The sequence below is a fragment of the Cephus cinctus genome, unplaced genomic scaffold (genome assembly GCF_000341935.2).
Source record: "Cephus cinctus unplaced genomic scaffold, Ccin1 Ccin1_scaffold0330, whole genome shotgun sequence".
NCBI lineage: Eukaryota > Metazoa > Arthropoda > Insecta > Hymenoptera > Cephidae > Cephus > Cephus cinctus.
In genome coordinates, this window is record NW_014333027.1 from 2,818,810 (window position 1) to 2,837,120 (window position 18,311).

General features: G+C 40.5%; 4 protein-coding genes across 18 annotated transcripts in view; 2 read left to right on the forward strand and 2 right to left on the reverse strand.

Moving 5' to 3' along the window:
• Positions 1 to 6,620, forward strand: part of LOC107266776 (bone morphogenetic protein 4) — a 19,302-nt gene extending 12,682 nt beyond the window's left edge. For both annotated transcript variants that reach the window (XM_015737621.2, XM_025084041.1), the window contains exon 5: positions 3,961 to 6,620. In XM_015737621.2, the coding sequence (XP_015593107.1) occupies positions 3,961 to 4,799 (839 nt within the window). In that variant the 3' untranslated portion in view covers positions 4,800 to 6,620. The remainder of the gene's footprint in view (positions 1 to 3,960) is intronic.
• A 91-nt stretch (positions 6,621 to 6,711) lies between these two features.
• LOC107266777 lies at positions 6,712 to 9,907 on the forward strand. 5 transcript variants are annotated; one of them, XM_015737622.2, is made up of 6 exons: positions 6,712 to 7,173; positions 7,358 to 8,682; positions 8,768 to 8,887; positions 8,981 to 9,100; positions 9,274 to 9,546; positions 9,635 to 9,907. In XM_015737622.2, exons 2-6 carry the CDS (start codon positions 8,598 to 8,600, stop codon positions 9,817 to 9,819), a joined length of 783 nt encoding a protein of 260 aa, XP_015593108.1. In that variant the 5' UTR covers positions 6,712 to 7,173; positions 7,358 to 8,597; the 3' UTR covers positions 9,820 to 9,907. The 5 variants fall into 5 exon arrangements, with proteins under 5 accessions (XP_015593108.1, XP_024939812.1, XP_015593112.1 ...); XM_025084044.1 differs by having other exon boundaries at positions 7,358 to 7,539; XM_015737626.1 differs by lacking the exon at positions 7,358 to 8,682 and having other exon boundaries at positions 6,712 to 6,995; positions 7,070 to 7,173.
• Positions 9,908 to 10,122: 215 nt separating this feature from the next.
• LOC107266772 lies at positions 10,123 to 18,262 on the reverse strand. 9 transcript variants are annotated; one of them, XM_015737608.2, is made up of 7 exons: positions 18,141 to 18,262; positions 13,247 to 13,558; positions 12,973 to 13,113; positions 12,699 to 12,896; positions 12,384 to 12,608; positions 11,785 to 12,307; positions 10,123 to 11,492 (listed from the first exon to the last, which is right to left on the reverse strand). In XM_015737608.2, the coding sequence occupies exons 2-7, from the start codon at positions 13,451 to 13,453 to the stop codon at positions 10,771 to 10,773; spliced, it is 2,016 nt and encodes a 671-aa protein (XP_015593094.1). In that variant the 5' UTR covers positions 13,454 to 13,558; positions 18,141 to 18,262; the 3' UTR covers positions 10,123 to 10,770. The 9 variants fall into 9 exon arrangements, with proteins under 9 accessions (XP_015593094.1, XP_024939802.1, XP_024939805.1 ...); XM_025084034.1 differs by lacking the exon at positions 18,141 to 18,262 and adding an exon at positions 14,745 to 15,081; XM_025084037.1 differs by lacking the exon at positions 18,141 to 18,262 and adding an exon at positions 14,719 to 15,081.
• On the reverse strand, positions 15,228 to 18,134 carry LOC107266771 (ER degradation-enhancing alpha-mannosidase-like protein 2). 2 transcript variants are annotated; one of them, XM_025084033.1, is made up of 2 exons: positions 17,701 to 18,134; positions 15,228 to 17,568 (listed from the first exon to the last, which is right to left on the reverse strand). In XM_025084033.1, the coding sequence occupies exons 1-2, from the start codon at positions 17,841 to 17,843 to the stop codon at positions 15,762 to 15,764; spliced, it is 1,950 nt and encodes a 649-aa protein (XP_024939801.1). In that variant the 5' UTR covers positions 17,844 to 18,134; the 3' UTR covers positions 15,228 to 15,761. The 2 variants fall into 2 exon arrangements, with proteins under 2 accessions (XP_024939801.1, XP_015593089.1); XM_015737603.1 differs by having other exon boundaries at positions 15,228 to 18,134.
• Positions 18,263 to 18,311: the final 49 nt, after the last annotated feature.

Genomic DNA, 18,311 nt, shown 5'->3' on the forward strand with positions numbered 1-18,311 from the left:
CCGTTATCGATATCGAGACATTCCGTCGGACTGCCTGACAACGTGGCGCTCTTCGATAAACGTGGAATTTCGAAGGAAGGACGCGCCGCGCCTCGTGAACGACGCCGATCGTAATTCGGCGGGGGCCCAAGGAGAGAATTAAATGGACGTCTCCAATTAGTAGCGATATAATGAAAATTTACGAGGGTATACACCGCGGGCATGGAAAAGGCATACAGGTAGACGGACCAACGGGTTATGCTTTTCCTACGTCTGGCCGTTGTTACGGCGACGAACCCCAATTTTTACGAAGGATCTCGTACTTCGTAAGCACCCGGTACCATTTTATTCTCACCTAAGTGAAAAGGGATAGCATTTTATTACAGGGTGCGGCAGCATCGGTATCTATAATCGGTTCGATCTACGACTGCTCCGCGTGCCATATCTTCTTCATATTCCACATGAACATCTCGTGAAGTGGATCGGATGTCGTTCGGCTATTTTCGTCGAAATCGTTTAAATAATTCCGAGCAACTTGACCGTGGATAATTGACTTGTCCGTCGATGCACCTACGTTACACCCACGAGCACGCGCCTCTTGGTAAAATCCTCCTGGGAGACTATTCCTATCTTTTTCTTTGCCCTTTGCTCCCTCTCTCTGTCTCTCTCTCTGTCTCTCTCTCTCTCTCTCTCTCTTCATCTGCTTATTGGCTTCGTCGAGATCCTTATCGGTAACTGGTACCGCTCGACTTCCTTTCAGAAGCCGAATCGTTTGACAAGATCGTACATACGTATTACCCAGTGACACTACAGATTGAACGTCATTCATGTTCCATTTATTTTTATTGCTATAATCTTACGCTCCTAATACACAGTATATGTATACAAGTGTACTGATATATACTCTATAGAGTATATATATATATATATATATGTGTGTGTATGTATATGTCATATATAGTTACGGAAAAGAAAGTATACTCGATATGCGTAGGTGTATATATATATATATATATATATATATACATATACAGGTTGGAAAAGAATTTTTGGAATTAAAAAAAAAGGTTCGCAACGTGCGAAAGATCACGTAATATATTTTCTTTATTGTATACACTATACTAGACCACGTAATATTTCGGGTTACCGATATACGCGATCGATTGGTCGATCGATCGTTGCTAATGATAAGGATCAGGGTCGCGTACGAATTAGTCGTCGACGTCAAGGCGTCTCTTGTGTATAGGCGTGTGGTGTCACGTCACTCGTGCTATTAAAATGCCTGCCTGACGTCGAGTAAGTTTCTCAATGAAACTATTAGCGTCCGTCCTTCCCGAGAGCGGAGGGGGTAAGGAGGAGGGGAGTGGGCGACGGAGGGGAAGAGAGGAAAGTAAAAAAAAGTTCGTCGGAAAGAAAAATAATAAAAAATTTAATAGAGGACTCCAGAAGATTTCGAGGTGACGAAAAGCAATCGAAGATGTGTTGCCTCGAGTATCGATACTCGATATCGACATGGATCGATTGATAAAAATATAATAAAATTAATAACGCCAGTGGCTTTTGGGTAATTGATTATTTTCCGTAGAGATTTTTTTTTTCAAAATCATCAAATAACATCCTCGTCCACCTGTAAAGGGATGCTCCAAGTATCACCGTGGAGATGATCGTGCGATACCGTATCGTAAAAGAGTAAGGAGAAGAGGGAGTGCGAGAAAGAGAGGGAAGAGAAGGAAAAAAAGATAAAGAAAAGGCCTCCGGTGCCCTTAGGGTATGGCGTTCAAAGGACTGGCTGGGCAAAGGCGCAGCAAGGGCAGGTGGCCAATTCGAGGCGGTGCGGTTTTGTCTCGAGACGCCCGTCAAGCCTTACACGTATATACGTCCCTTTTACTCCTTTTTTAACGACGGCTCCATTTCTATTTGTCCCGGGTCTCCGCCTCTCGAGACACCCCGCAGACTCCTTATTATGAAATAGAATTCCCGAGCGTGGCGGAATGCCGAGCGACGAGTTTCACGATGCAAGAAGCGCTGCACCTGACTCGACTCTGTCTATATGTATATATACAGAGAGACAGAGCATATATATATATATACACGAACGCATACACAACGCGTACCGGAGGCTCAAGAAAAGAAACTGGACTGCCTTGCTTCCATACAATGTCCTTAAGGTCCTTACTGTACCCGCGGTAGACATACTTCGACTGCAGCGCCATCTCGATAATAACGTTTGCATCGGGAAGCTTCTATCGGTTTGAAAATCTTCAAATTACTTCGTGCGTACGCAACGGTTACGTATCTGTGCGTATACGTAAGTGCGTGCATCGTTACGTATAGCGAGTCGAATGTAAGGCTTTCTCGTGGTTCGCGATTACTCACCGAAATACGGAGGGCGGTTTATTTTTGGAGGGAAGCCTGGTAATCAAGTTATTCTTGGCGCGTCTCACGATCTTTCACACTGGCATGGACTGCCACCTCCTTCTCGTACTCCATTGCCGCCACCTTTGGCTTCTTTCCTCTTTCTTTTCAGTTTCTCCGTCTCCTGGGTGTGCTCGTCCCTCTCGCTCCTTCTCTCTTCGCACTCAAGATATCGGAGGCCCCATTCACTGGAGCTACACGGTTTAATACCGTAACGCCGAGTCATCCCTCGTGTGTCTTCAGGAATGCGGATATTCTCTCATTATGCTCCTAAATACGTATAATTCGGTATCTCCTGATTTTTGGTCAATCTCTTATCAGGGAAACACTTGGACTCTGTTGTCGATTGGTATAGAGTATTTTTATCGCTGGCTTATTTATTTTTTCGCTTCCTCGTTTCGTTCTCTCGTTTCTCTTTTCGTTTTTTCTTCTTTTTTGTTTCCGTTGGTAACGCGCGTGGCAAATTCGTTTCTCGGCTAAATTAACGCTTAACTCTCACAGTGTAATTATAACGTCGTCTCGAAACGAATTCTTGTCACTGTGCAGACAAAGTGTATTTTTCTGTTGTGATTCTAAACCTGGACCTCCTACGCGTTTCCGGTTTTAGATTTCCCAGTGTGGATAAATATTTTGGATTCCAGCTATATATATATTGGTACTCCTATTTAGCGTATATGCGTATATATGTATCCCTTTTCGAGATATCTATTCCCGTGTCGTCCATCCTCTCTTATTTTTCTTCCTCAGCCACGATGCTCTACCAATTTGAGGCTTCTCCAGCATCTTCCTCCTATCAGATGCTAATTTGACCCACGGCTTCTTATCGATACGACTACGGTGCACGCGAAAGCGGCGAGACCTTTTGAAGGTATCCAGACTCTAATTGCACGAGTTGCACATAGGTCAGGCTATGCAAATGCGCGATCAGACCCACGACCTGACCTCTCCACTCTACGCATAGTTAACGCAGTCAGGACGTATAACACTGTGAGAGCTGAGAAAACGTGATCATCCTGAACCCTTTATTAGAAAGTTTAAAGGTCGAGTCTTCGTTATGGAAGGTCTTTTTGTTTTCTTCTTAGTTGTTCCTCAAGTCAATTATAATATAGGGTTATTCACGCGAAACGTACCACCTGAACTTAGTTCTACAGTATAGATATAAAAAAAAACGGGCTAACGATAAGCCTTACACGTATATACGGTGCGTTTGTTCACGAATACCCTTGTGCACGGTTTAAATGAGAAAAGCTCAAGGTTCTGCTTAATAGTCGTGAAAGCACTTTCCTCCCGGTGGAAGTCGTCAGAAACAGGATGTTGCCAATGGTACATGGATGCTGCGCCGAGTACAGTGTAGCATGTGCATGTGCACGCGTCAATTAGCCTAACGCGTTAAATATCATCGCGTGCGACTCGACCTCAGCGAGAGCCACGTCGCCACGTTAACCGCGAGCGATGCACGAACGTGGAACGTGGAAATCGGGTCGAATCGAGCGTAGATCTAAATGCTGTAATATTTGGGAAACTTACAGTGCACTCAAGAGCAGGTGTTCTTTTTTTGTGTTTCAGAGTATTTCGGTAACGAGACGGAGTTCGTCGTCAAGGAGGAGTTCTCGCGTCGTCTCTACTTCCCAGTGGAGTTGCCTGACGATGATTCCACGACCGAAGTGGAGCACGCTAATCTGAGGTTTCTCTTAGACGGACACGAGGCATCGACCGAGGAACCGGAAGTGCTAGTGTACCAAGTGACGAATGATGATCCCAGCAGAAGACGCCTAGTGTCACGTACGAAACTTCCCGCGATCCGACCTGGTGAATTGCGCTGGGTCGAGTTCGACGTGAGTGAAGCGGCCGCGTCCTGGCTCGAGGATGGTCAGGACAACCTGGGCCTGGTGTTGCGATTCAGGCACGGCGGCCATCCTCGGCCAAGGAACTTTCGTTTACCGACGTTGAACCTCTTTACCACGGTGATGACGTCGGACCTGGACAATGTGCTTGGTGACGGTAGTGCATCGTCACGTCGTCACAAGCGCGCTATTCCCGATCAGTTGATGTCCTTTCAAAAGGGTAGACGCACCGAGTGTCGGGGCGACAATAAGAAGTGCTGCCGCCATCGGATGACCGTCATCTTCAAGGACCTAAAGGGCTTCGAATTTATAATACAACCAAAGACTTTCGACGCAGGTTACTGCAAGGGCAGATGTCCGCCACGTTACAATCCGGCCCATCATCACGCCCTTCTACAGAGTCTCATCTGGAAGGAGGATCGCAAGAAGGCGCCACGACCCTGCTGCGCCCCCAGCAAACTGGCTGAGCTCGAGATCCTCTACTTCGACGAGAACGACTCGACGAAACTGAAAATCTCAAACTGGAAGAACATGCGTGTCCTTGAGTGTGCGTGTTCTTAACGGGCCTCAGAGGTTCCAGGTTGTACTAGCTATGCGAACGCTTGTCCACGTATCTAATTATATACGTGGACGAGGTTTCTAATTGAACCGTTATTAACGAGGACTCACCAAAGAATCGTCCGACGCGGCCCGGCGTCGCCGTCGGGACGCCGGGCGAGCCTCGAGTGTTAAAGACTGCGAGATATATTGGTTGGCCCCATTATATATATACGTATATAGTGTGGTTATATGTATACATATATATAAATACGTAAGGCCCTATTGATCGGCCCTATTGTATACGGCCCTAGCCCTGGCTCTTTTCCTCATGGGCATCAACCCTCTGACTGTGATATAAGAACGTTTACACGTTTACTACTCGTTACTATTCGTATTGTATTTTGTACTCGTAAGTCGTTAGAACACTAAGTAAGCCACGTAACGCAGGAAAAAAAACGTACTCATTCATGTATCTATAGAACTCGCGTACATATTTATTAATTTATTACGGTTACGCTAGAGGAACACGAATTTCTATCACGGAATGTAGAATCGCGATATTGGGCACGATGAACGATAATGCCCAATTTCGTACGTCTGTGCACCCTAGTTCCACGTTGTATTGTATAACACGCTCGTTGATTATTAAAAAAAAGCAAAAAAAAACAAAGGATAAACAAGAACAACACTCGCTTCGCAGAACCTTCCGTTTTGTTTTAGTTCCTATAGGTTATCTCGCAATAATTAGTCTCGAACGCTTCCACCGTTGTTTTCCATTCTTAATTATATAAAGCATGTGCATTAAGGAAAGATTGGCTTCTACTTTCAAAATAACTCAATTTGGAAAATTCGAGGAAGGTACATAATATGTATTTATATACGATACGTGCGTGTACATATATTAATACAAATACCTCATGGAGAGAGGTTATGTGCACTCACCAATATGTGCAGTACCTTCCGTATCGCGAGTTTCGTGAGGCCTCAAAACGTTTACGCACGCGATATTTACGAATTCCTTTAAAAACTTTCGTACGAGTGCCGGTTGGGCTTTTGAGTATTTAGAGCCGGTAGAACATGCCGAGTAATGAGAAACGGTTGTGCGCATGCGCAGGTAGGAATACTCATTGCGCCATTTAAATATATTTGCTTGTTCTCTTAGGCGAGACAACATTTGGCTCGCGACCACTTCAAAGAATTTTGACTGTCAAACAGAATGAGATTCTATGCCGCTGCTCACTCGAGAGGTTATACTTAATGGCACGGACGTGAAATTGAATGGAAATAATATTGCCGCCATTGGCAGCTATGAAATTCATTGGGGTACGTACTTTCAAGTCCCGCGATCGTTCTCTTCTCGGTAATGGAAAGCAACTGACTTCCGTATCCGTCGCGACTATATTTTTTTTATTTGCTCTTTTATGATCTTACCGTCACGAGGATAATAGTATGTAAACTGCACTTTGGTTTTTACCGAGTACACGTTATTGGTATATTCGAGGAAGTAACGCCACAATCTTTGCCAGTCATTTGTCACTCTCCAATCGTTCGTGCCTTTCATTCGTTTTCTATTTATTGTATCATTTTATTAGTCCGTTTACGTTTTTTTAATCTTCCTTCTCTCTATTCGCTCTCAATTTATTTCTTAATATTTGACAGACACGCGACAGTGCACGTCAGCAATGTTCGCGCGAGATACGTACGATACACCGTGTGCACCGATCGTCACTGTATCGCGCGCACTTTGCTAACGGACGTTTCTTTGACAAATTTTTATAACGACTAGAAAACGTCGTATTATTTATAGCCGAGAATTAAATAAACAATTATTTTATTTCCTGATATTGTTGACTACTTTATTCTCCTCTCTAGACAAATGGTCATAAATATTTGTACCACATAAATCCGAAACGTACAACTCTATGCAGAAGCAACGGTCGTTTTTTTAAAAACGCCTACCGCAACGCCACTTCGCGTCGTATGTTTTGTCTCTGTGGCCATATTGCCGCCAAGCTGTTGGCGCTCGACGAAGAAATTGCGTAAAGCCTACAGTCCCGTATCTCCGTCTCCAAAAGACGAGAGGGTGTGCCAACGAACGGCGCAAGATCACAACTAAAAGCAGGAGGAGCTAACTTTTGGGGTTATCTCGTGCGACGGCAATAAACTGTCGCGGCTGCTCGTACGTGACGTGACGATATTCGTTCGGTGAGGTTAAAGGTTGCCTTCCCCGTTACGCAATTTCAACGTCCAGCAGAATTCATATACCATCACTTTTTCTTCTCGTTCTTCAGACTTCACAATGGACTCGGAGATTTATGGGACGGATAGGATAACATGTGGAAAAACGTGGCCAATTACGTGTTATTGATATTAGACATTTTTCAGTGTGCGATTGGTACGTATATTGATATCTGTTGTGCAGTACCAACTTTACAAGATCAAAGTGGCCTAGTGTCTAGTCTGGCTATTCTTACTGGTTTTAAAAACAGAGACTATACCTTTTCATAGAAAAGGCACCATGACAAAAAAGTTCTTGGGACAGATTGAAATATGTCTTTGAACTCTGTTTATTTTATTAGGCTGCTCCGAGATTATTGGAAAGATCATCTTACTTTGTGATAGAGTACTGGACGAGAAAAGAAGTTGGGACTTGAAACAAATTTACGAAATCCATTTTTAACACTGTGAAACTCTTCGGTGATTCGTCTGGTATTAAAATGTGTATCGGTCTATGTATAGTACATTATTTACGTTCATTGTAGTAAGTTTCCATATGAAGAATTTATCTAAATATAATAATATGTTGGTGCCAGTTTCTTATCACACAGTAGCTAAGCCGTGTGACTCTTATAATACATTCTGGGTATACAGCTGAATATGAATACCGAATATTCCTGATTACAGAAAAAAATCCTCAAGCGAACTTTTTATAAGCGAAATTGAATGTAATCAACAATCAAATCAACATTAGACCTTGATGAGATTTTAGGTCCTGCGAGATCGGAAGTCTTTATAATTCACGTATATGGTGCATATTCCATCAAGGGCCTTACAGCTTTCCTTAAAAATTATACAACTCCGGTTTCAGTTGGGACCACCCGCGTCGACAGCATCTTTCGTACAATGTTCTCCGGAAGTATTGCTGGACCACACAGCATCTCGCACGAATCAGTACCCTCCGCAGAGAAATCTAGAAGGCACTCCATAAAAATATATTCGATCGGACTTAACTGTCGTTAAATAAACTATAGAACAAGAATTGAGAACTGTTTTCTTAAGCCTTCTCTGTTTTTAATCGACTAAGCAGCAACACGAGTCGTAGTCGCGTTCCTGGCTACTCCCATACGGCGCGACGTTAACGATGAAGATAAATTTTTTGGAACGACGATTTACGCGAAGACACCAAACTCGACGATCTTTTCCTCTTCACTAAACGGGTGATCATTGCTTAATGCTCCCTTTAAGTTCCTGCTCGGAGTTATCGCGTCTGGGTTTACATAAATACGACAGCTAGTATGCTTAGACAAGATGAAGGATGATTTTATATATACTATATAAAATCATGATATATCCACTGTACAAATATAACTGCTTCGGTATAGAACGGTATTATTTTGTCATACGGTATACTTTGCATGCACTCCGCACAGAGTATTCTGAAAAAAAAACATTTTTATTCTTCTACCATTGTTACTTGCTGAACAATGCAAATAGCTCGACTTCGTTTTCTAAGCCTCATCTATATATATACCTGTCTCCGTCGACCTGGAGATTCACTATCAGTTGTATTTGAGCCGCACGCGCGTGTCTAGCAATAGAATGAATTTTTCTGCAATTATTTTTATATTCATATTAGGCGCGTATCGCTGTATAGCAAGTAGAAACGAGTCGTTTCCTGTACAAGGTTAGAAATGTTCATCATTTTTTTTGAGTAAACATCGTTGTTCACGTAGTTTATGGTATTCGGTCCAATTCTTGTATGATTATAGAAATGGAATTGAACTGCCGTCGTCTGTCCTGTAGACTGGGTGAGCACTGTGTCTACCGTAAGAACTGGTGTCGCATTCCACCCTGTCCGGGAATGGTGTTTTGTAGTGCCGAAAAAAAAGGTAAAGTACCAGGATACAAAAAAAGGACAATAAGGGCGCAAGCAGTGAGCGTCATACGATCCGCCGCCTTTTGACAAAGTCGTGAATTTTTAGCACGCACGCCAGCTTCCTGTGATTACGTCAAGTGTTCACGAGGTTATCGCTGCAGTACCAGGTACGCGAGAGACCAGAGAACGGGACTCTATACGAATATCTACGCCTACTGTGTTACAGGTAAATGGTCTACCGTTTAAGGTACTTCGGGTTGGCTAGACAATTCTGTTTCAGAACGGTAAAGAAATTAACACCTGGAAAACAATCTCCAGCCCTTTGAGAAACGACTGATTGCAGTGTCGTGCTTTTGTCTTGTATTTTTCGTATTTAATTTTATTTTATACATATTCCAGAACACGAATTTAAGCGACGTGCTGTTAGCTGCGGCGGCTTCGAGTGTCCCAGAAAGGAATTTGCTTGTATGTTACGTGAGCCAAAGTGCCGTGCTTATCCCTGCAGAATACTTCAGGCTTGTATACCACGACGGGACGTAGACAGATTAATTGGTACATGTAATTTAGCGAATTGCTCCTCCTTCGATCACTGTTATCTCAAGCGGTCCACTGCTGGATGCGTTGATAATCATTGCAGAAGGGATTATCGTCTAGCTTGTCTTCACATGCGAGGTAAAATTTTTATTTGAATACTTTAACATTGTCTGTTATTTTCGATCTAATTAATGTTTTTGAAATTTAATTTAAATATATTTAACAGGAGAACAACCACTTCCTGAGATCTGTCGTGGAATTATATGCGCTGATTTACACGTCCCTGTAGTCAAAATGCGAAATTGTGTCTGCCAACCTTGTAATGATGCAGCTACATGTGCCAAAATTAAAAGTGCTTATGGTTTGGACACATATAATAATAACAATATATCTAGAGAAGTCATATTATAGAAATTAAATAGCTTTTAATTATTTTAATGATGATGCGATACGTATACATGTATATACAGAGATTTGTAGTAAAGTTTTGTTTATTGAATGTAATAAGGCCCTTCACACACAAAATAATGTAACGACGTAAGACGCAAGCCTGAGGAAACCAAGCAATCAGAATCTAGTACCCCCTCTACCCCTCAAAATGGACAATACTAGATTCTGATTGGTTAGTTTCCTTACGCTTACGTTCTACATTATTACGTCATTTTGTGTGTAAAGGACTTAAGTATTCAAGATAGATCATTTCGAACTCCAAGATAGACAACCAATACCTAATTATAATTTCTTTGAATGCAGTATAATACAATAAGCAAATGCAAATCAGGTCTGAATAAAACGTTAAATGGGTAAATTCAGCAGGAATACGTATTATAATGAAAAAAATACAAAGAATCGTGATTCGCTCATTTTTGTTTTCTCTCTACACTTCTCTCTGTATCTGTTTACAAAAAGTAATCGCAATGAAACAAAATCTCGTTCAATGTTATAAATACATGATACTAAGCACTATATCTACTATTTCTATCATAAAACGATGTTGATAATCCAAAGTATCAGATTAATACACTTTATAATGTTTCATTCATATAAAATTTAACGATGCGATAAAAACTATAACGAATTCGAAATTAAGCGATATCACGATTTTATAAGATTTACCCTGATACGATTGTCACCATTTAAAAACAATAGTATCAAGGAGAACAATTTTCGTGTCTTTGCTTAAGCTATACAGTCCCAAGCCGTTACTAACCGTATTTTCAACAAAGAGGTTTCATTGAATAAAATGCGACCATATGTAAAACGTACACACGTGCCGATTTGAAGTGACGATTATTTCACCGAGTCTTTATTTCGTTTTTTTTAAGAGCGCGTACAGTGTGTTATATGCCCAGGATACTTTGCTTATGGCGTTTGCTTTAACATGGGAGGGTAGAGCGAACACGTGTTTAGTACTGTTTCACTGATACATTTCTTGCCACAATTGTCATCACTATCATTAACATTATTAAGATGATCTTCATGATGATCGATCATTTTTCTATTCGTTAGCCAGTCCACGCATAAAGTATTCGGTGAAGCACAGTATCTACTTTGCGTGAGATCATCGAGAAAGTTCGAAGACGCGATAATTGCCGTATCAGGACTACGACGTTCAGGTTCTCTGTTCTCATCCGTCGTCGCTCTGGGACAGAGACCGTCGTCCTCTTCATCTGATGAGCACAGATTGATTAGTGGTATACAGTCTGGCGTCTTCGTTGTGGATACTGATTTCGTCATTGCCAGGGTGGTTGGACCCAAGGTGCCAACATTGACCTCTAGGCGAACCGCAGATCTTCCTGTTGGTGTGCTTGAAGCTTTTCTATATTTCGAGGAACTAGGACCTGGCGTACTGCACTCTGGATTGTGATCCACTGAGAGTTTACGCTTCAAGGTATTTTTGTTAGCGTCTTGGTCGTTCATTGACGCGGATCTGGGCCTGGCACGAGGTGGTCTTTTACGACTGGGACATTGATACTTAGAGATGTCACGTTTCAGCTCTACAATGTCCTTGTCTGTCAGTCGCGTTAATAGAACGCACACAGAACGACACGCCATGTATAACAATTGGGATCGTATGCTGAGCACTGAAATAAATATGGAAATAAAGTGATCTCTTGTAGAACTGTTGGTTTTTTAAAATTCGCATCGCGTGCGTACACGGAAACTATACTTTTACAATTGTATTACTTCCTCTTTTGCCATTTAGAAATCGTTTGGTAACCAATACAGAACATCGCGGCTGTTATTCTTATAAGATAGAAATACGGAAGAAAACATGACAATAGATTGTACTATATGTATAGATGTGCAAATCCGCAAAACAGTAAATCGTAAATCCAGTGTACATATAAAAAAAATTCTATAAGTAACAATTACCTGGCTTTTCCTTTAAATTGTTGAACTTGTACTCGTGCACATAGTTCTTGTTAGGTTTGTCTCGATTAGACTTGTACGTAACTATCCACCTATTATACTCGTTGGTTTTGTCCAGCCATCTTGGTCTCGAACCAGCACATAATGGTGGCGCACATAGGTGCCTTTCTATCCTTTCCAGCCGTTCCTGTTGCGTCACTTCCGTCATCGTCTTGGATTTCTTCACCATAAAGATTCCAGCAGGTGAAGAGAATGGAATTGTAGGACAACGAGTGAGATTCACTGACCCACGAATTCGTCGCGACGTTCTGGAGGTGATGCCATCGACGTTTGTCGTCGTTGCATTTCCAGCTATTGTTATTTCCGAAGACACTTTTGGTTTACACGAGGAGTCGCGTGAACATAAGTGGAAATACTCGAGAAATTGATTCTGTGTTGTTTGCGGTAACTGCAACGCCGGGTCTGGAGTTTCTGGTCGGGAAATTGCGCCTGTTCGTTCTTGGTCACAACACGTCTTTTCGTGTTCCTGTTAATTTTGACAATATTAAATTGTGTTGCTTTATATTGTTGTTGAATTCATTTTGTATAACAAAGAATTCTACCTGCATTTTTTGCAAGCCGACAAATTCGGCATCGCAATTGTCGCAGAGGTAAATATCGTCGCATGGTGGATGCACCATCACTTGGTGGCATTGTTGTTGCTGTTGTTGTTGTTTTTGCTGCTGTTGCTGCTGCTGCTGTTGTTTTGTCTTACAAGTAGAACCTGGTGGGGCGATATTACGCGGTAACAATGATCTTCGAGGACTTTCGACCTTTTTGTCATAATTCTGCAATTAGCGATGACGGTGTTAAACGTTTTCGTCATTATAGATAAGAATATATTGAACGGAACAAGGTGCTCATGTTATAAAACATACCATATTCTCATTGCGGAATGTTACCAAGAGTTTTCCTGTACCTTTGTGGTACAAGCTCGTCGTAGAGTCCCAATTATTGACATACTGCAATTTGTCGCGAGGATATAAAGCGAGATAGGAGCAAAAGCGTAATAAATATTCACTCCTGTGATACGTGTAACATCGAAATACCAATTTCTTCAGGTTTCCAATCCAGTTCTGAAATTGTCATTATATTATAACATGCTATTGAAATAATAGTGTTCCACGGCTATTGTATCTCTTGTATACTCACTTCATTGATTTTTTTGGGCCGAATGAAAGGATTGGAGAATGCAACTTCCTTCGGCCACCACTGAGGTTGTCCCACAACCTTAGCAGTATCATGACCAAATGAACATTGGACCATGAATGTTATGAATCGTTCCAATTGTGGCTGTAATAAATGAATTATTAGAATAAAACGTGAACCCACCATTTAAAACTTTGATATGAATCATCTTGCATTTAATATATATTTTGTGGGAGAAGACGAAGAATATATTAGGTGTTTTTTTGAATGAATTTACCAATGTAATTTCTTCCAAAGATGTTGGATAGCCATCAGCAAATAGCAATGGAAGATTGGATATCATAGACCCTTCCTCCGACAAGTTGTCATCACTAAGTTCCATATTGCCTGTAGAAGCCATCATGTGTTTGTCCACGACATCAGAAAGTCGGTCCAGCCCCAAATCTGTCCCATGGCCACCTTCTTGTAATCCCAAGAGCCTCATCTTTCTAATATGCAAAACATTCTTTGCCCCCTAACACTTTCACTGTTCATTGTACTTCATAGTATTATCTACGCAGGTGTAATTACAAACTCTTTTCTATGAATCCTGTAAAATACAAATGAATCAGACTTCCAGAATACCACTAAGTAAAATTTCCATAAAATAAAAATAAGGAATATTTAATGATTTACTCAAGCTTAAAATTTGACAACTGTTTATTATATGAAACCAATGATCTATCAAAATACCACTTTATTACTAAATTTAAACTGAACCAACACATTTAATACTTATGGAACCTTCTAACTAAGAATCATTTTATAATTATCTGGATTACTGAATACATGAATAATGAAAAATATCACTAAGTTCTTATCATCTGACATTTCGGATTTACTCTTCTGTTCTAAATGTTAATCCTCAAGAAAAATAACGACAGGCTGAAGTACAAGATAAAAACACAAGGCCACCAGTCTGTAGTAAAAATTTAATAATTGTTTTCCTAAACAAGGCAAGCCAGGGGCTGGGGATGTTTTTGCGACATGTATACATACGTGCATGGCGTCACAGAACATAGTTCACGACTTACACTATTAGCATATGACATACCTAATCAGACGCGCACATATTCGCCTTTCTGAATAATTCTTATCTTTATTTTGATAGAATCAAAATTTCAACGCGTATAAGGAAAATGAAATAAGATGTCGCGCGCGCGAGCTCAAAAATTGTATCGAACAGGAAAATCGCGTCATGCGCGCTCACCGAGACTTCACGAAACTCGTCGAATGAACCTAACCTAACTATGCATTTTTTTCGTTTACCTACTACGCGAGACGCCGTCGTATCCTCGAACATTAGATGCTCCGTCTGATAAACACTGGATAGTATCATATACTACTTCGGACAACGACACAATTACGACGTTAAAATCTCTGCGATTGCGCACCCACACCTCTTTCAAGTGTTTAATTTCGAGGATCCGCGGTTGATCGCCGAATCACACAGAGTGGAGTTGCCATTAGACTGACAAAGTACGTGAACTATTGCGAACCTAATGGAGTAGTATGTGAATCGCAGTACAAAGATGCGACCATAAAGAATTGTTAGGAATATAGGTCTGCGCCAATTAGACGAGGAAGGAGGAAATTGAGTAGGACGTAAATACCAGTGTAACTTCATCACCCTGAACACTGTCAATACGCTTCTATGATCAACCGAGACGCCTATTTATGAAATTTATATATGCCGCCAGATCTAGATACCTTGTTGACAAAAACGTTTTAATTACCATTGATAGATTAACTGGCAGAGGCCCCTTCGCCATCAACTCACACAACCTAGACGCTTTTGGGTACCCAAGATGGCGTCGGATTTTCCGTCTTTTCTTTGCCACTTACGGACTGCGTTTCACTCGTTACAGGTAGACCGGACCTGGTACGATTTTCGTCACGGTTTTGCGCATTGCATAATCTATTCTGACTGGTAGTTATTTGGCAAATTCTATTTTGCACGTTTTTATATTTATCTAGGGAATCGCTTAGAACTCTTTGGATGCTCAAGAACAATGGAACCCTGTGACGATTATGTGTCTCCAAGGGTGCATGATGTTTATATAGATAATATATGTATATGTACACAGAAATTGGCACGAAGTACAATGTGAATTTGGAAACAAGTATAATCATTCTACGTAGATATCTCTCATTTTATAATTTAAAAATTTAAAATTACGATTGCTATAATTGACTGGGACAAAAACTTAATTTCTTGGTCACATAAGTATGTACATTATATTGTACAACATAGTGTTTGCGTATAGAGTACTTTCTTTGGTATTAATTTAATTTCATTACGCGTAAAACGAAAAAATAACAAAAAGAAAGTTGAAAATTTCTTCGTTTCAATTGCGCGTGCGCTGTTGATACAAGTGCGACATTGCATGGAAAAATAGCAGTAGTACACTGCTGTAGAATTTATCATAAGAGAAAATATACGTTGTGTAAAGATTGCATACCCCAGATAATATGTAAATCCTAAAGTTATCTTTAAGATGCTTATAAAACAACTTCTGTCTCATTCGATGCTTGAAAGACAATTTTTGGATATAATTTGTCTGGGACATGATAAAGAAGCGGGTCATTAGAATTATTATATGTCGGTTGTATAAAATTCAATATAAATATGGAAATTGGTTGTAGTTTGCGATAGAAGAAGGTAAAAAAGATAAACGCGAGTCTCGGATGAACAAATATCGCACTCATGTAATTTCAATTCATATTTTCACTTTATGGAACATTATTTTATTTTACGAATCAAAAAATTCTCCTACGATTGATATGCGTCGTAGAAATGATTGTGATTGACAAGATAGCGACTGATAGTCAATCTTAGCTGACATATTTCTAGGATACCTATTGATTCTCCTAATAGTTTCTAACATAATCTGTGGTTCGAATTTTGCTCGCTTCGAATAAGAAACATTATTTGCAGTTCGACTCTCATTTCTTTCACTAGAAGAATATTCGTTGCTACCTGATGCTAAGTCAAAAGTTTCTATAGTGTCACTATCGTCTGCTTTGTAAATAACATTCGGTGGCGCTATAATTTGAGTTTTTGATAAATCAGCATCCTCTGCAGAGCTCTCATTAAGGTTCTCCATATCGTTAAGCGCATTTTTAGAAGAAGTGTCTTGTTCTAAAATAGTATCGGTATCCGTTTCAGGTATATCACTCTGTTTATTTGTAGATATACTTTCCTCGGACGTTTGTCTCATATCGGATAACTTAATAATCTTTATGTGATTTTCTCTCGCATTTTCAGGATCAGTACCATGATTAATAGGTTCGCTTGTTGCTTCCGGTAGATCTTGATCCTTAGGAACGATGAATCTCCTAAGAGATGATTTCTTGCTTGGAAACATATTTTGCGTAGGTCGACAACACTGCAATGCTCCAGGATCAATTGGATGAGCTTCTGTATTGAAAATGTATCCTCCAGCGTTAACGACACATCGTCCCCATTGAGTTTCCACGACGTCCCCGCGTTGTCCTGATTCGTGTATAAAATTGTCAGGATCGAATAAGAGGTAAAGATACTTAGTAGTTTCCGCTAAGAAGAAAGACTCCATTCTGTCAGCTTTACGATGATCGCGCACGTCGTTTATTGTTGCATAGCCACAAGTCGTCTTGGCGCTGTGCTGTAAACTGCGGAGGACGTCTACGCCAACTTGGATGAGATAGGGATCATCAGTGGCTCTGTATAGATACATGACAGATTCAATGAGTTCTGGTCTGAGTGGATATCCTTCACGATTTGTACCCGCTTCTGCTTGTGGTATATTGTAAAATTCTGGTGTGAAACCAAATTGCTTCCATACTTGATGATAATTGTGAAGAGACTTCATCGCATCGCCTATTTCACCAAAGAGACTGAGCACTCCTGGCCAGTATGCATCCAATGATTGAAAAACTGGTAACGTCACTTGACCTTTAGTCATGGAGACCCAGAGATGCCAATCCTCTCGTCTTACATATTTCTCTATAGCTGCTCTGTGCTCACGAAACATGGCACCCAACAATGGATCTTGCAGAAGCAAGGTACCCTTTGCAAGATACTCAAAGTAAGAGTCTACACCAGCTCCAATACCAGAATCTTGGGCAGTCCAGTGACCAGTTAATACATCTACATGATTACCTACTAAGCCAATGTTCGACTTGTAATAATGCAATGCTTTCACAGCATTCATTGCAACTTCCTCATATAATGGATCTCCAGTTAATCTAGAGAGTGTTCCAAATTCCAATAAGAATGTGCCGATTCCTGCTGTGCATGTTATGCTAGTTTCCCCTTCTGGAACACCATACTTTAAATTCACTGTTCCATATGGCATACCAGTTGGTGTATCAAAAGCAGCAATCAGTCTCTTAGCCATATCTTCTGCAAGGCGTAACAAGGGTCCATTGCAGGGCCATCCCGGTTCTAGCTGCAGACCAGCTTTATGTGACAATAAATGTGCACTTAGTAGTCCTCCAACTACTCTGATATTTGTTTCAAATACAGATACATTGATGTTTGCTTCAAAGTCAGTTCGTGTGCCAATAATCTCAGCTACCCTGCGAAATTCAGTAAAATTCCCCATAACAGCTAATGTATCAAGTGCATCAATTAATGTCAGTGAGAAACTTCCCCATGTATCAAAACCATTACAACTCAATGAGCGTAATTCATCATAAGGGTATGCATACTTTAAATAACTAGTGTATGCATGATCAAACATGCTTCGCACTTCCTCCCTTAGGGTGATTAAGTCTTTTTTTTCATATGTCCGTACACTGCTAGCAACAGTCAGATAACTGATGAGCCAGATAAAACGTAACGAAGTCATCATTGCCGCTGTATATAAATCGCTAAAGTTCAAGTTATCATAAATCTCTGACCGTTCATTTGAGTAGTTCGTGATCTTCCATTTGTTAATACGTCTCCGCAAGATAAAAAAAATAGCAGTTTTTAATGATAATTACTGCTTTTGTTTAGGTTATATTTATATCACTGTATTGTATGTACAATTGAGAAACAGCTAGAGATATTAACAGTAACGCAGATCGATGGTTTCATTCACTTTATATTAAATATTGTATTATACTAAATATTAATTAAAAATCTGAGTCTCAACTATAACTCATACCGTCCTGAGAATTGTACTATTCTTCGATACATTCTAAACTAGATATTGAAACTTCTTTATTTCTTCAATATAAAGATAAATCAACAATCTTTTCTGTTGTTGGTTGTTATCTTTCCCGGCTTAACGACACCAGCGACGCTGGTCGATCGCAATGCTTATTACAACTGATTA

Coding starts and splice junctions, on each gene's coding strand:
- LOC107266777 (XM_015737622.2), top strand. CDS start 8,598: ATGAATTTTTCTGCAATTATTTTTATATTCATATTAGGCGCGTATCGC. Junction 8,683..8,767: donor CGAGTCGTTTCCTGTACAAG/GTTAGAAATGTT, acceptor GTATGATTATAG/AAATGGAATTGAACTGCCGT. Junction 9,547..9,634: donor AGCTTGTCTTCACATGCGAG/GTAAAATTTTTA, acceptor TATATTTAACAG/GAGAACAACCACTTCCTGAG.
- LOC107266772 (XM_015737608.2), bottom strand. CDS start 13,453: ATGAGGCTCTTGGGATTACAAGAAGGTGGCCATGGGACAGATTTGGGG. Junction 12,609..12,698: donor CATTCCGCAATGAGAATATG/GTATGTTTTATA, acceptor CGCTAATTGCAG/AATTATGACAAAAAGGTCGA. Junction 11,493..11,784: donor CAATTTAAAGGAAAAGCCAG/GTAATTGTTACT, acceptor TATTTATTTCAG/TGCTCAGCATACGATCCCAA.
- LOC107266771 (XM_015737603.1), bottom strand. CDS start 17,843: ATGATGACTTCGTTACGTTTTATCTGGCTCATCAGTTATCTGACTGTT.